This window comes from Pleurodeles waltl, chromosome 1_2 (assembly GCF_031143425.1).
Source record: "Pleurodeles waltl isolate 20211129_DDA chromosome 1_2, aPleWal1.hap1.20221129, whole genome shotgun sequence".
Classification (NCBI taxonomy): Eukaryota; Metazoa; Chordata; class Amphibia; order Caudata; family Salamandridae; genus Pleurodeles; species Pleurodeles waltl.
Window position 1 is genome coordinate 595,040,779 of NC_090437.1, and position 15,008 is coordinate 595,055,786.

The 15,008-nt window shown below is 45.0% G+C and overlaps 1 protein-coding gene across 3 annotated transcripts in view; it reads right to left on the reverse strand.

The window, feature by feature from the left end:
- Window positions 1–15,008, reverse strand: part of ELF2 (E74 like ETS transcription factor 2) — a 416,996-nt gene that overhangs the window by 162,095 nt on the left and 239,893 nt on the right. For all 3 annotated transcript variants that reach the window (XM_069242240.1, XM_069242243.1, XM_069242249.1), the window contains one exon: window positions 14,752–14,917. In XM_069242240.1, coding sequence (XP_069098341.1) covers window positions 14,752–14,917 — 166 coding nt within the window. The remainder of the gene's footprint in view (window positions 1–14,751; window positions 14,918–15,008) is intronic.

The window sequence follows — 15,008 nt, forward strand, 5'->3', positions numbered from 1 at the left end:
TAGGTGGGGTTTGAGAAAATTGATGGTGAACCTTAATTTGTGAAGAAGGTTTACTGTGGATTGAGTGTTGTAGTGTGCTGGCTTTGATGAGCCAGTCATATAGGTAAAGGAACACATTTATTTTCTGTCTTCTGAGATTTGCTGTGACAACAGCTAGGCACTTGGTAAATACCCTGGGAGCAGTTGTGACTCCAAAAGGGAGAACTCAGAATTGATAATTTCTTCCTGCAACCACAAATCTTCGGTATTTGGGGCATGCAGGGTGAATAGGGATGTGGAAGTAGGGGTCCTTCAGATCTAGATTTGTCATGAAGTTGCCTTGTTGAAGGAGTGGAATAACATCCGGAAGAGTATTCACGTGAAAGTGTTCTGAGAGAATGTAGTGGTTTAGGGGGTCAGATCCAGTATGGGTCTGAGTGACCTGTCCTTTTTGGGGATGAGGAAGTATAGGGAGTATACTACTGTTCCCCGATACTGTGATGGGATAGGCTCTATGGCCCTTCGAGGAGTAGGGAATGCACCTCTTCTTTTAGAAGGGTGAAATGTTCGTGATATAACCTGTGTGCACGCAAGGGGAAATGTTTAGCGGTGTGGAAGTAAGCTCCAGACAATAACCATGTTAGATAATGGAGAGCACCCATAGGTCCGATGTTATATCTGTCCATTGTGTGTGATAATACTGAAGGCGCCCCCCTACAGGTTTGGGGAGATGTATATAGTCAGTGTTTTTCTGAGGATGGTGAGCCAGGGGTGATCGTGCTTTTACCTCTGCTTCTGAAATTGTTGCCTCTACAAGACCATCTGAAAGAACTTCAAGACTAAGAGGCTGACGTTTGTTTAGTTTTGGAGGTTTTTGGGTCAGAGGCAGTTTAAGTTCTAAAACCACCTCTCTAGGTTAGGCAACGACAAAAAAACCTGTGTGCTTGGGACTGAAGAGCCCCTACAGCCTTTGCGGTCCGTAGCTTCCTTCAATTTCTTGAGTTTAGAGTCAACTTGAGGGCCAAAGACAAACCCTTTGTCAAAGGACATATTAGGCACAGCTTACTGAACTTCTGGCTTGAAGCCTGAGCATCTAAGCCATGCATGCCTCCTCAATAAGATGCTGGTGCTTATCCCACATGCAGCTGTATCAGCGGCATCTAATGAACACCAGATTGTATTGTTTGCTACTCTGAAACAATCTGCCTGGTCATACCTAAAGAGCAAGGCCAGTGAATTGGCAATATGCCAATGGTTTGCCGCTTGTGCAGCTACTCTCTTGCCTGCCACATCGAACCTCTTGCTCTCTTTCTGTTGGAGGAGAGTCCCCAGTAGCCTAGTTGTAAGCATTCTTTCTGGCGGTGGTAGTAACTATCGAATCTGGTGGGAACCGAGACCTGATGAATAGTGGTTCGGAAGGTGCAGGCTTGTATTTCTTATACACCCTGGGTATTACAATCGTAGAGGGGACATGCTCTTTGAAGATGTTGACTGCTCGACGAAGCATCCCCGGGAGCATATGGAGGAACCAAATGTCTCTGTGGATGGTGGTGAGGTTATCAAACAACAAGTCCTGCTCTATTGTGCCTTTATGGAGCTGCACATTGTGATAAGTGACTGCCCTAGCAATGACCTGTTGGTAGCTAGTAGTATCCTCTGGAGGAGAGGGCCATGCATAACATAAGTCTGGATCTGTGTTAACGACAGGATCTGATTCATAAGAGTCCTAAGGGTATGGGTCTTGATGTGTGTCCTCCTAAGTATTCCCATACAAACGAAAGGTGAACCCTGAGGGGGAGAGGTCTCCTGCAGTAGGAGAGACAAGGGAATGAGGAGGAGAAGAACATGGAAGGGAAGCGGGTGGCAAATATGGTGGATCAGGATGAGGAGAAGGTAAAGGCTTGGTTGAAGATATGGTGGCCGTATTCTTTAAGGTCTTTTTTCTGAGGTGGTAAGGTGTCGAAGGCCTCCTGGAAATTTAGCTTCCTCTTAAAAGTAACAGATGGGGAAGCCACAATACGTCCTATCCCTTCTTGAATATACCACTGGCGCTGGTTTCTAGTATCGGCTCAATAGGAGACGGTGTAGTGGAGGACTGACGAGAATCCAATTGCTCTGAAGGAATAGTGTCTTGAGTTTTTGGTACCGATGATTTCGGATGGTGGACCTTTTTCAAAGCCGAAACTGATTCCAAGCTGCTTCACTTGGAGCCGATACGGTCGGTGCCAAGTATTTGGTGGTTAACGTTCAGACCAAAAGGCAGGAGGTCGATATCGAAGATGCAGGTGTAGTATTTGTTCTTTTCCATGCCCGAGCCAATGACCGGGAAAGCCAAAATGTCCTACCAATACCGCCCATGGGCTGGTGGCAGTGGTTCTCCAGTGGCCTCAGTGAGGGGGCCACAGTACTCACTCACTACAGTGCTGTTACTTCATGGCTCGTCATGTCAGAATGAACATCAAAGTCCCAATCTTGAATGAAGATGGCCTCCTCCTGCCCCTGTTCTTCCCCAAAGATGTCAGGGGTGTCTTCTGGGGATTTATGCGCCATCTCCAATCTGCGCACTCTTCGGTCCTGAAGGGTCTTTTTGGATCACTGGCACATGTTGCAGGTAGTCTCTTGGTGATGCAGTGAGAGGCACACATTACACACCTGGTGAAGGTTGGCGTGAGGGAACTTGAGTGGCACAGAGGGCAGAAAATAATTTTAGTTGGTGCTGCATGGAGGTAGGCCCTTGGCCGGATGAGGCCCGCACCGAAGGGCACATGGTTGGTTCCGGACCCAAAAGAGCTGGAAAGTACAAATGCAAGATGAAAAACACAATCAAAATAACAATATAGTTGAATAAAGGACAAACGGAAAGAAAGTTGCGGACCGGAGCGAAGAAATAGACGTCCGAATCTGATGGCGGAGAGAAAACAAGCTAACAAAGGACTCTGTGCCCATGAGCAGTATCACCAAGAAGAAGGAGCCAAAAAACAACTTGAAACACTACGAACCCAAAACTAGATGGCAGAAGTATGCAGAGCATGTGTATCTACAGCCACACATGCCATCAAACATATTTTTTGTCTAAACTACTATTTTTTGTGATTATCTTGATAAGGGAAAGTTGAGATGGCAAGAGTTTCCTTCTCTTATTCCCATGTGCCACCACAAACAATCAGCACAACCCCTATACGCAACGTAAACTCACCATGCTTCAGTTTCCAGTTCCAATGTTCATGACTATTTCTGCTACCTGGCATCAGTGTTGCACATTCACTTTCCTGAGCCAGGTTCCTCTACTCTGATGTAATCCCGTACTGCCTCTTGGGCATGCACTGAGCAGCATTTCTTTCCTAGGCCTGCTTTACCATTGAAGCCAATACTTCAATGCTTCCATCGTAAAGCACAATAGAATCCTTTCTTTTCTTTTAAACACCTGGGTTTAAGGATCCTGACATTTTAAAGTTGCAAGGCAATAATTCAGCATGCTTTTATGCAACCATGCTTATAAGCCAATAGCTTTAATCCCCAACTGTGAAACACTGAAAAGCAAAATATACACTGGTGGGGATAGAATTCTGCGTTGCCTTTTCTTTTAATTAATGACCCTATGCAGTGTGGGTATTGTTAAATATAGGTTTATTAGGCGTTAACCTAATAAGTACACTTGATCTCAATGAAAAAACTGAACAGACATCAAGCAACTTAGTAAACAAAACTGGCACCATTCTCAAATGAGTATTGATCATAGAAATGTGAAGTGGAGAAATTATGGTACAATATGATTTTATATAACGCACCTTGTAATTCTTTTGTCATGAGCTTTGTTCACCTTTGCCATCACTCTTTGGGAAACATGTTCCAGAACTTAATAAACATGTTACTTACGTTAAGTAACGCCTTATCTGGTAGAGGCTACATCTAGCTGCAGATCCCTTATCTTTAAATTCTCCCCAGGTGTCAGACTGGATCGGGAAGATTTTTCATGAGCAGTACCCCTGCACACCAATAGGTGGCTTTGATCTGCACCACGTCCTTCGTCATCCTCACTGGAAATTACATTGCTGTTCCTAATTAGATGCCACCCAGGCATACAGACATCAGTTTCTATTCACAACATTCCACAACAGAAGCACAGAGCCACGAAGAGCAGTACCAGATAAGGCATTACTGAAGGTAAGTAACTTGTCCATCTGATAGAGACTTCAAGCTGCAGGTTCCTTACCTTTGAATAGATACCCAAGCAATACCATCCCCAGGGGAGGGTCTGCAAATCAATTTCAAATGAGAAATTCCTGCAGGACCGAACAGTTAAAGTGCCCAACCGTATGGACCGGACCGTCCAGGCATTAGTACTAGGTAAACGTGTACAGAGATGCCTAGGTTGCTGTCTGGCAGATGTCCAAGACTGAAACTCAGCGTGATAACGCTGTGGTTGCAGCTTTAGGTCTGGTAGAATGAGCTTGAAAGCCCTCAGGGGGTAACGTTTTGGCCAATGCATAGCAGATCTTGATGTAGAGCACGACCCAACGAGAGATGGTTAATTTCTGCACCGCCAGACCCTTCTTCACATCCACGTACCCCACAAAGAGTTGGTCGTCCACCCGGAAGTCTTTTGTATGATCAAGGTAGAATGCCAATGCTCTTTTTGGGTATAGGTGATGAAGTCTCTTCACTTCCTTTAAACAACGTGGAGGTGCATCAAAAGTAGGCAAGGTGACGGATTACCCAACATGAAAGGTGTGACCACTTTTGGCAGAAAAGAGGCCCTAGTGCGAAGCACCACTGTCAAAATAGATAGAAAGGTAGAGAGGCTTAGATGATCAGGCCTACAGCTCACTCACTCTGTGAGCAGATGTAACTGCCACAAGGAAGGCCGTTTTCAATATAAGAAGACTGAGGGAACAGGTGTGACGAGGCGCACATCAAAAAAAATTAGAACCAAATTAAGATCCCACTGGGGCATAATGAATGGGGAAGGAGGGGAGAGGTGAGTAAGGCCCTTAATGAACCTATGCACAATAGGAGACTTAAACAAAGAGGGTTGATGAGGCAACCTCAAGAAGGCAGATAAATAGCCTTTAAGAGAACCCAAAGCACAGCCCTGCTGTGCAAGGGAAAAAATGAAAAGTAGGATTGCAGAAAGAGGGGCAGAAAGGGGAAATCAACAGAATTGCATGTGCACCATGCCATACATTTCTTTGAATGACAAGCGTGTACCATTTTGGTGGAGGGATGCCTGGCTGTCAAGATGGCATCACAGACTTCGAGAGGAAGGTCAAAAGTTGTCAACTGCCGCTGCTTAATCTCCTTGTAAGAAGGTGGAGAATGGACAGGTTCGAGTGAAGGATGCTGCTGCAACAGAAGATCTTCCTGAAGGGGCAGTCTGATCAGAGGATCGATAGACATGCTCAACAGCTCGGGATAGCAGAATCTCCATGCCCAGTCCAATGCCACAAAAATTACTTGGGCCTCGTCATTCCTGATCTTCCTGAGAACTCTGAGCACAAGTGGTATGGGCAGAAAGGCATACAGGAGGCCTTAATTCCACTCAAGACGAAAAGAGTCTCTGAGCAAGTGCCGCCTTAGAAACTTCAGCATGCAAAAATGCTGATAATGTGTGTTCTCCGTAGTGGAAAATTGATCTATCCAGGGATCTACCCACTGCTAAAAGAGACCTTGTGCCACCTCCGGATATAGACGCCATCCATGATCTGATAGACCTTTCCAGCTGAGTTCACCTGCTCCGGTGTTAGAAATCTCACCAGTTGTTGAACCACCAGAGATATGCCCTGCTGTTCCAGCTATGTCCAAAGATAGTAGAGCCTCTTGAGAAAGGGACCACGACCCCACCCCACCCTGTTTGCTGCAGTACCACAATACTATCTATCCCTTGATAGAGAGTATAAAGACTTTCAATGCCAGTCAGATCACACAGAGCGCCAGCATATTGATGTGGAGTCGCACTACCACAGAAAACCAGATTCTATGATCTCCACCTCTCCCAAATGAGCACCCCATCCCAAGCGTGACTCATCTGTCACTACTGTGCGATCAGATTGGGAAAGGGAGAGGGATCTGCCTTTGACCCAATCGCAGTTCGAAAACCACCACTGCAGGTCTGTTGCAGTTCCTTTGGAGATCTGAACCATGTCGGAGAGATTTCCCTGATGCTGTGCCCACTGGAACTTCAAGTCCCACCACAGAACCTGCATATGCCATTTGGCACGTGACACCAGCAGGATGCAGGAGGCCATGAGTCCCAAGAGCCTCAGAGTCAGTCTCATCAAAAAACAGGACAGAGGCTGAAACATCTGTAAGATAGTCTGAATACTCAGGACTTGTCACTTGGGAGGATATGCCCAAAACTGCACCGTATCCAGAACAGCTCAGAGGAAAGGGAGCATCTGAGAGGGAGTCAGATGTGACTCCGGCAGGCCTATAGTGAACTCCAGTGAATGCAGGAGGTCCTCTGTAGTCTGGAGATGGGAGACACCTTCAACAGCCAGTCGTCAAGATAGGGAAAGACTGACACCCCTGAACTCCTCAGGTGAGCTGCAACCAGCATAATCACCTTGGTGAACACTGGAGGGGTGCTTGTAAGGCCAAAGGGAAACGCAGGGAACTGAAAGTGCTCCTGGCCTACCGCAAACTGCAGATAACGTCTGCGGGCAGGCAAGACAGGGATGTGGATATAAGCGTCCTCAAAATCCAAGGCTACCGTCCAGTCTCATAGGTCTAGGTCAGAAAAGACTTGAGCCAACGTGAACATTTTGAACTTTTTGAGGAAGACATTGAGGCTCGTAGGTCTAGGATGAGCAAAGACCCTTGTCCTTGGGAACCAGAAAGTAGGAGGAATAACAACCACAGCCTACGTCTGGCATTGGAACCATCTCTATGACTTCCTTGGCCAAGAGAGCCACAACTTCCTCAAGGGGAAGGGGCACATGACACTCCATCATCCAATCATGAGATGGTGGCATGGAATGAGGGGGTACTCACTATGGGGAGGGAGTAGCCCCTTCAGACGATCCGCAAAACCCACCTGTCGAAGCTAGTGGACTTCCAGTGGGGCAGGTGATGGCAGATCCTGCTGCCAACTGGGTGCCTTTGTTGGTAGAGAGGCAGACTAGGAGGGTGTAAATGGTGGATATTACACTGTATGCCCAAGACCCCCCAGATTAATCTCTCCCCGATCAGTCGGAAAGTGATCCATTTCGGTGGGTACTCCGGGATTCTCATTAATTGGGTAAAGTCTACTTTGTTCCCCTTCACTCCAGCTACATGCCAGTTTGAGCCCAAATACCCGCTACAGTGGGCAATGGAGCAGATCAGATCTTTCGGAATACGGCTCAATGAACTATGGAGGGCGAACTATGGAGGGCGAACTATGGAGGGCAAACTACGGAATGGCCTTAGAACTTAAAATGGCCTAGTCCAGGCTCCCCCTGTCTCTGACGGGCAGGATCGCCATTGCTAAAATGATTATACTCCTTAAGCGTGCTTATTTATTCATCAATATCCCAAGGCCACTCACTGAACACTTTCTAAAACAACTATGTTCCAACCTAGTGTCTCTGGCTTAGGCGGGCAAACAGCCAAGGTTAGCATGGGGAACTCTGACTCGTTTATCATTCCAGGACATTCTTAATGCCCCCGACATGCACCTTTATTCCTACTGAGAACAGGCCCAACTTGTACACTTCTGGTTGAGCCCTACTCTATTTCAGCCACATACTGCTATGGAGACTGATAGAGCTGCCTGTGTCCCCTAGCCACCACTCTTTACCAGAGAAATAGGTCCCCACGCATGCTGAGATAGACATGGTCGCATGCACTCAATGGGCCTGGGGCTCCCTGTGAAGGCATGCCCATAACAATTGCCTATATGCACCTAATTTGCCATTACCAAGAATCCTGTGCTAGGGCACTTCACGCTTGGTGGCCGCTACCCGTATGAGCACTACATTCAACCATATAGCATAGAGAACCACCCCTCACATACAGCACTTTATGTCCTACTATACCACCAGCTTTGTGCTGCATGTTGGGCTCTGCATGCCACATTCCCAAACATCCACCTACACTCCATGACTTAAAACACTTGATCACCAGTCCCTCATGCATGGATGCTCAGCTCATCACCTGTCTATGCACCATAATACAAGAGAAGGCATCTGTGTATCCGCCCAGGGTTTGTGCTACCTAGGAGACGGACACAACTACCCCATTTCTGAGGCACAATGGCACAATTGCTGTGCCCAATCCAGTACCTTCTCTCCAAACTACAGACTCACTCATTCATTTATTTTAAATTCCTGCACAGACTATATCGCACACCTACTCAACTGTATAGTATGGGACTTGTGGACAATGCGTGATGCTTGAGATGTGCCACATTGCTCCACCTTGTCTGGGACTACCCCGCAGTGGTGAGTTTCTGGACTAGTGTTTATAGAGAAGTGGCACAGAATACTGGCCATCTCCCACAGCAAACACAGCAGGTGACCCTACTGGGTTATGTGAACGAGAGCTCTACTAAAGCTCGATGACTTACTGCAGTGCTGTTTCCTCTGGCAAAATGGAGGGTGGCGATTCAATGGGGGGGGAGGTGACCTGCACCCAACATTGCAGACTGGCTGCAGGATGTGGCAAGTTGCCAGGAACAGCTTGCAAATTACTGGGAACTTTTGCCGGTACAGTTCCGGCCTAAAGATATATGAGCCCCTCTGGTTGCACATGTGGGGCTGCAGGGAAAGGCTGGGGCTCAAGTGGCCACAGTAAGTTCGACGGCCCTAAATGCTGCTCCTCAGTCGTGAGCAGATCCTGCTGAGATCAAGACCAAAGGCTTTCTGTGCCCTTCATTACAGGAACTATGTGTACGAATTTGGACTGTTAATTGTTGCTGCAAACCCTAATTGATGGGGTTTCTACTCATACATAATTTTTTGTTCCTATCATATGCTGCTCCTGCGTATTGAAGGCATGATCTTTCTTCACCCCTCGTCCTCCCTTTTTATCCCTTCCCTTGATTATTAATTTTTTTTAAAAAAATAAGTAAAATTATAACAAAAAAATCCTAATACTCCCCATAATGCAGTATATGTGTATCTGATGTGTTTATAATTGTGTGAACTATTGACCATTTTGTGAGAATCTTTGGGTACTGACTACTAGAAACATTTTCAACCATATTCCCAAGAATATTCCAATTATTTACTGATTCTAGCTTTTCTTATCTGAGATTGAAACATAAGCTCTCTCCCGATTTAGATGCAACCAAACATTCTGCAATTGATTTTTCACAACTTATCAGTTATTTCTATTTTCATATGGTATCATGTGCCTATCTGTTAACCCATTAATCTGACGAATTGTGGCTAAACTGTGTCAACATTTGAGTCTATGTGCAGGTAGTAAAGCTTCATGAACATTCCTACTAAAGCTCAAAGTGCTGACTGGCAAACTTTCAGAACTGAAACTTTTCTCAAAATGACATACAAAGCAGCTCAGCCCGTTGTAGTGCAGTCAACTGATGTCAGCCATTACTTTTTCACAACAAATTAAAAACCGATGAAAGAAAAAAAGACCTTGTTGGGTCAAGTATAAATCGAACTAGATCTTTGGTCCAAATTCAACTCCATCGCCTGGGGCAAGCAAAACGGCTTCACTATCAGTATTACCAGTATTAGCTCCAAAAAAGTGTTTTTTTAAATGGTCAGCACCACTCTCTCACTTAAAGTATTCATCATCAAAATATAGCCTTCGCAGTCAGTTCAGTTTAGTTTATTGTATAATTGCTAAAAACATTTACAAATGGATCAGAATCATATCCAGGATAAATAGAATCAGCAGCAACACATATTTAAAACAGCGCAAATAAGGAATTGTTACTTTGTCTGACACCAGCAGCAAGCGTTTTAAAAAACGCTAAGACTCTTGATTAAAACCAAAAGACATTCTTAGTATAATAGTGATTAAACAGATCGATTCATTGAAGTGCAAATGGATGCATGAAAAGCAAATCACTAAACGGCCATACTTACGAGGCCATACCCTAAAGTGCGATATGCAAGACAAACTGGCCCCTTACATAAGATTCAAATATAGATGCTACTGTAATTTAAAATTCATGCATCCTACAATATTGCACTTAATGTTAGTGGAAGGGTAAAACCCTATCTACATACAGGCCAGCTTAAACAGAGGGTCAAAAGTCGTCCGTTTGCAGGTGATCACTGTAATGCAGCGTGCAGCGTCATGCCAGGTGACCTTGTATTGGTGCAGCTGGAGACAGTGGACACTGGCATACATGGAGAAAGCATGCAACAAGAACTCTTCATTAACCCTAATCAGGCAGTGCTGCCCGAGACAGGCTAGTGTCATGTAGGCTCCGTCCAACAGTAGCTGTGAACTTACTGATCCAGGCCAAGTCTTTTTACAGTCACTGATGAATAAATGAGTGTCATGGGCTTGTAACATGTCATGCCCTTATGGAGAAAAAACAGCCTAAAATAAATCAGTCTCTGAGCTAGCAGTGCGGAACAGCAACATATAACGTGGATAGCAGTTTCTGGAGAGGTCGCACATAGATGACACTTTTCGGTGACTTTATGAATATTCTTCCAATGCGCCCTGTATTCCTTTATGAGCATGGTTAATAGCCGAGTCAACAGTATGTTCTTTAGAGCTTGTCTCCCCAGGGCGGCCATCACATTTGGTTGTGAGTGGGCAGCTTCATATGACTTAACTAGGCCCTCTATAGCACGGATACCTCTGATTTTGTGGATGTCAATTTTTTCTAGCCCAAATTGTAGGCGAATCAATGTGTGCCACGTCCTTTGGGAATGCAAAAATCTTTCTATATGTCGACATATGACAGCATTCCAGTGTCTCAAACAGCATGCCGGGAAAAGCAAAATGGCCATATGTTACGGTAGATGAAATCTTGGCATGTGTCATTCTTAGAATACCCTCTGCCGAGGGGCTATGTGAACTATGGTGCAACTTACAAAGTGCATAGGCTGTCTTTGCAGCTTTTCCTGTTTGTGCTTTGGCATGCAAGGTTGACTTTCCAGAGTCAGACAGCCAGATCCCGAAATAATTGTATTTCCCAAAGCCCACTTATCCTAAGTGGGCCCAACTGCCATTCTAATTGTCTTTTCTTAGTCCTTTGCCAAAACACCAGTACCTTTGATTTTTTACCATTTGCCTGGTAGGCGTTCTTGATGTTGTATGCATGAAGTATTTCCAATGTTCTCAAGCCAATTCAAGTACAATCCAGTAATACCAGATAGTCAGCATATTGCATTATAGAGAGGTCACAGTGTCCTAATTTGGGTGGAAATATATGGCCCTTCAGCAGCTGCGCCTCCAGATCAGCAGTGTATCGGTTGAATAGAGTCAGGGCGATAACCCTGCTTAAGGCCCTTGCTGTTATATATTTTCCTGGTGGCGTGGCTATGTGAAATCCTAATTCATACGCATGTATCAGTATACAGCGCTATAATAGTTGGCAGGAGTTGCTTCGGGATACCCCACCTAGCAAGTCTGGCCCAGAGAATATTCCGATCAATTCCATTGAATGCAGCACTATAGTCTATGAAACAGAGGGGGCATGCTCACTTCGGTGGCCTTTTTCCCCAGGTAAGAAAGGGCACTCACATTATCAATGGTTAATGAGTTTGACCTGAATCTGGCCTTCCTAGTCAACTGTTTTAATAGAAATGAACAAAAGAGTACTACTGGGCCTTCTTAAAAACAAAAAGCACACACTCAATTGAGATCTCACTGAGCAGAAATAAAAGGTTTTGGAGAAAACCTATTTTGCAAACCTGGTAAGTTTTTAACCTTTATTCGAATCAGAAAAGGAAACCTAGTCAGGATTACCATATTTATATGTAAATAGCCACTAATTATCCCTGAACTGGTTAGACAGATTGCAAACTCCAACCCTGATCCAATAACAGTACAGGAGGATTTAGATTCATGAAATCACAGCAACCAAACTTCATCTCTCCTCCTGAATATATTTTCATCATAAAACAAATTCAGCACCTGTTTGAAAATTAACAATTTTTCAAGATCATCCTGTCAGCCTGAAGACACAGGGTCCCCAAGTTTGTTTGTAGGACTGTCACTTCCTGTTTGGATAGAAGGTAATTCCTTTTTGTCAGCATCAGTGGAGCACACAAATTAAGCTCTGAAGAATCTGAAAACCATTCCTTTCTGAATCCAATGCGATGAGAACCACTGTAGCATCCATGGATTGTGACATTCAATGTGACGTATGGGGAATAATTTAATTGAAGGAAATGCCACATGTAACAAAGTTTAATATCTTTGTAGAAGCATAAACCAGAAAATCCCTTGGAAGAAATGCACTAGGACAGAACAAAGAATATCTACAATTAGTTTCTGAAGTTAATGGATGCACATGAAGGATCTCCATCATGGGGTGAAGCTCCCATTCACCGTTGGTCGCCATCAGTGAGCGTGTGCCCGTATAGTATTGCTTTCTGAACAAGTGAGCCACTGGTATTGGGGTGCAAAGCCCAAAAATGCCACACATCACCTCAATACACAGTTTGAGAAACTTCACTACTCTGCTCGTTAGCATAGTGCATGGGATGTAGCTTTGCCTATATGGACTTGCTCTGTATGGCCTCCAAGAGGTGAGAAGAGGGTCAGTTAAAGCCAAGCGGATGCCACAAAGTTCTAGCACACTAAATTACATCATCTTCTCAGAAGCCAACTAGATCTCACTAAATTAGAAATCATCACAATGAGTAGCCCAACAATTAAGAAAGGAGTCCATGACTAAGGTTATGAGAATCTGATAACATCCACCACTGTTGTCTAGGTTAGACTTGACCAAGAGCACATCCGAATGTTTTTAAATTTATTGGTTCCACTGTCATTGAAAGTACCATTAGCAACAGGAAAATACAATATGTCATAAGTCCCAACAGTTGGAGGAAGATTACTCATAATTAGTAACAGAACACACTGGCCAAGAAGACTTTTCAAAATAGAGTGAAAGACCAAACCCTTATCAAAGAGACTAAGGGGGTCATTATGACCCCTGTAGTCGGCGATAATGTGGCGGTAGTACCGCCAACAGGCTGGCGGTACTTACCGCCACATTATGACATTGGCGGGTTGGCTGAAGCCAACCCACCAATGTACCACTCAGACTGCCGTGGCGGTAGCAGCCGCCGGGCTGGAGATAAACATCTCGAGCCCAGCGGCCGCCATTGTGCCGCCTGCAGGATTATGACCCCGCCTACCGCCATGGTTTTCGTGGCATTCGTAACACCACGAAAACCATGGCGGTAGGCCCAATCAGTGACAGGGAATTCCTTCCCTGTCACTGATAGGAGGCCCCCCACCCCCCTACCTCTCCAAACACCCCCACCTACATCCAAGCCCCCCATTCACACACAAGCAGACACACTCATTTACACATACATACACACATGCAGTCATCGAATCACACACACTTCAAACATACACGCAGACACGCTTTACGATTTCTATACATACATGCACTCACACTTCCATACGTTCACGCACGCAATCAACACAACACACACCTGCAATCACGCACACACCTACATGCACCCCTCCCACACACACGCACAACAATTGCCACTCCCCTCCCCTGTCGGAGACCCGACTTACCTGGATCCGGGGTGTATTTCAGCAGGCGATGGGACGGGGCGCTGCTACCGCCAGCAGACCACCATCAGGCCGTATTATTTTTCATAATATGGCTGGCGGCGGTCTACTGGCGTGGCGCTGCTGGTGGCAGGAGCGCCACCTTACCGACATGATGGCCACAGTCGGATTTCCGCCCTTCTTGTGGCGGAAATCCGGCTGTGGTCATAATATGGCGGACGGCTGGTAGCCATGGCGACAGTCTTTTGGTGCCCGTCGCTGCGGCAGTAGGCGTTTTTTACCACCGATGTTATAATGAGGGCCTAAATCTTTTGCAGGTCTCCTGTGGTTTTGCCAAAGTTCACTGATTAATGAACCGGTCATCCAGATTTGGAAATTAGCAAAAACTCTACCTCCACAAAAGGGAGAGGCAACCACCTACATCATTTTGATAAAAACACCTTGTGGTGGAATGTCAGTTCAAATTAAAGGGAAACCAGCTGAAAGAGCTAGTCCCACTAGAGAAAGCAGAGGAAAGAAGGACAATGCCTCATAAGGATTTGAAACAGGAAAATGCAGAACTGTAGATGCAATCTAGTGATTGAGGGAGTGGGCTTAAAGAAACAGAGAGGGTGGCCATCTTAAATTACTGCTGCATGAGTAGAGGTTCAGAATTTGTCACAGTGGTTCAGGAATGACATCTCTTAAAAAGGCTGAAATCTCTTGACAACCCTTTGCCAGCCACATATTTTGCAGGTGAGTTCTAGCTAGAGAAAACAGTCTGCTTTTCAACATTTCTGAATGTTTTATAGATGCATTTTATTTCACATACTAAAGAAACTCATACTGGAAACAAAACCTCCATTTCATGGTATCAGCACTGCAAAGAGCTCCATGTATGGAACACGTAACTTGCACTTTTGGAGTGGGTTCATCATCTTTTTGGAGCACTATAAGGTTTCAAGGTAGATGCACATAATTGTCAATGCATATAGCAACATTTGAGTAACAACATATACATAAACAACCCCAAAGCTTTAAATTTGAGAAATGTTTTAACATGGAACATATATTTGGAACATATTTTTGGACGCATCAGTTAACAGTCGTAAAAGAGATAATTACCCGTTTCCACTACTTCAGTCTCAATTTCTTGCTCCTCTGCCACATCTTGCATCATGAACATTTCATCATCGTACACCAAGATTTGAGCTGCATAACCCTCTTCTAGCCTTGCACTAGGAACTGGTTCCACGATCACTGCAGGGTACTCTGTCACCTGCACTTCCTCCTAAACACAGAAGTACAAAGCAAAGCCATACAAACTCCAAATAGTTAATATTGATCTTAATATCACAACTTAGACTGCTGATTAGTCTTGC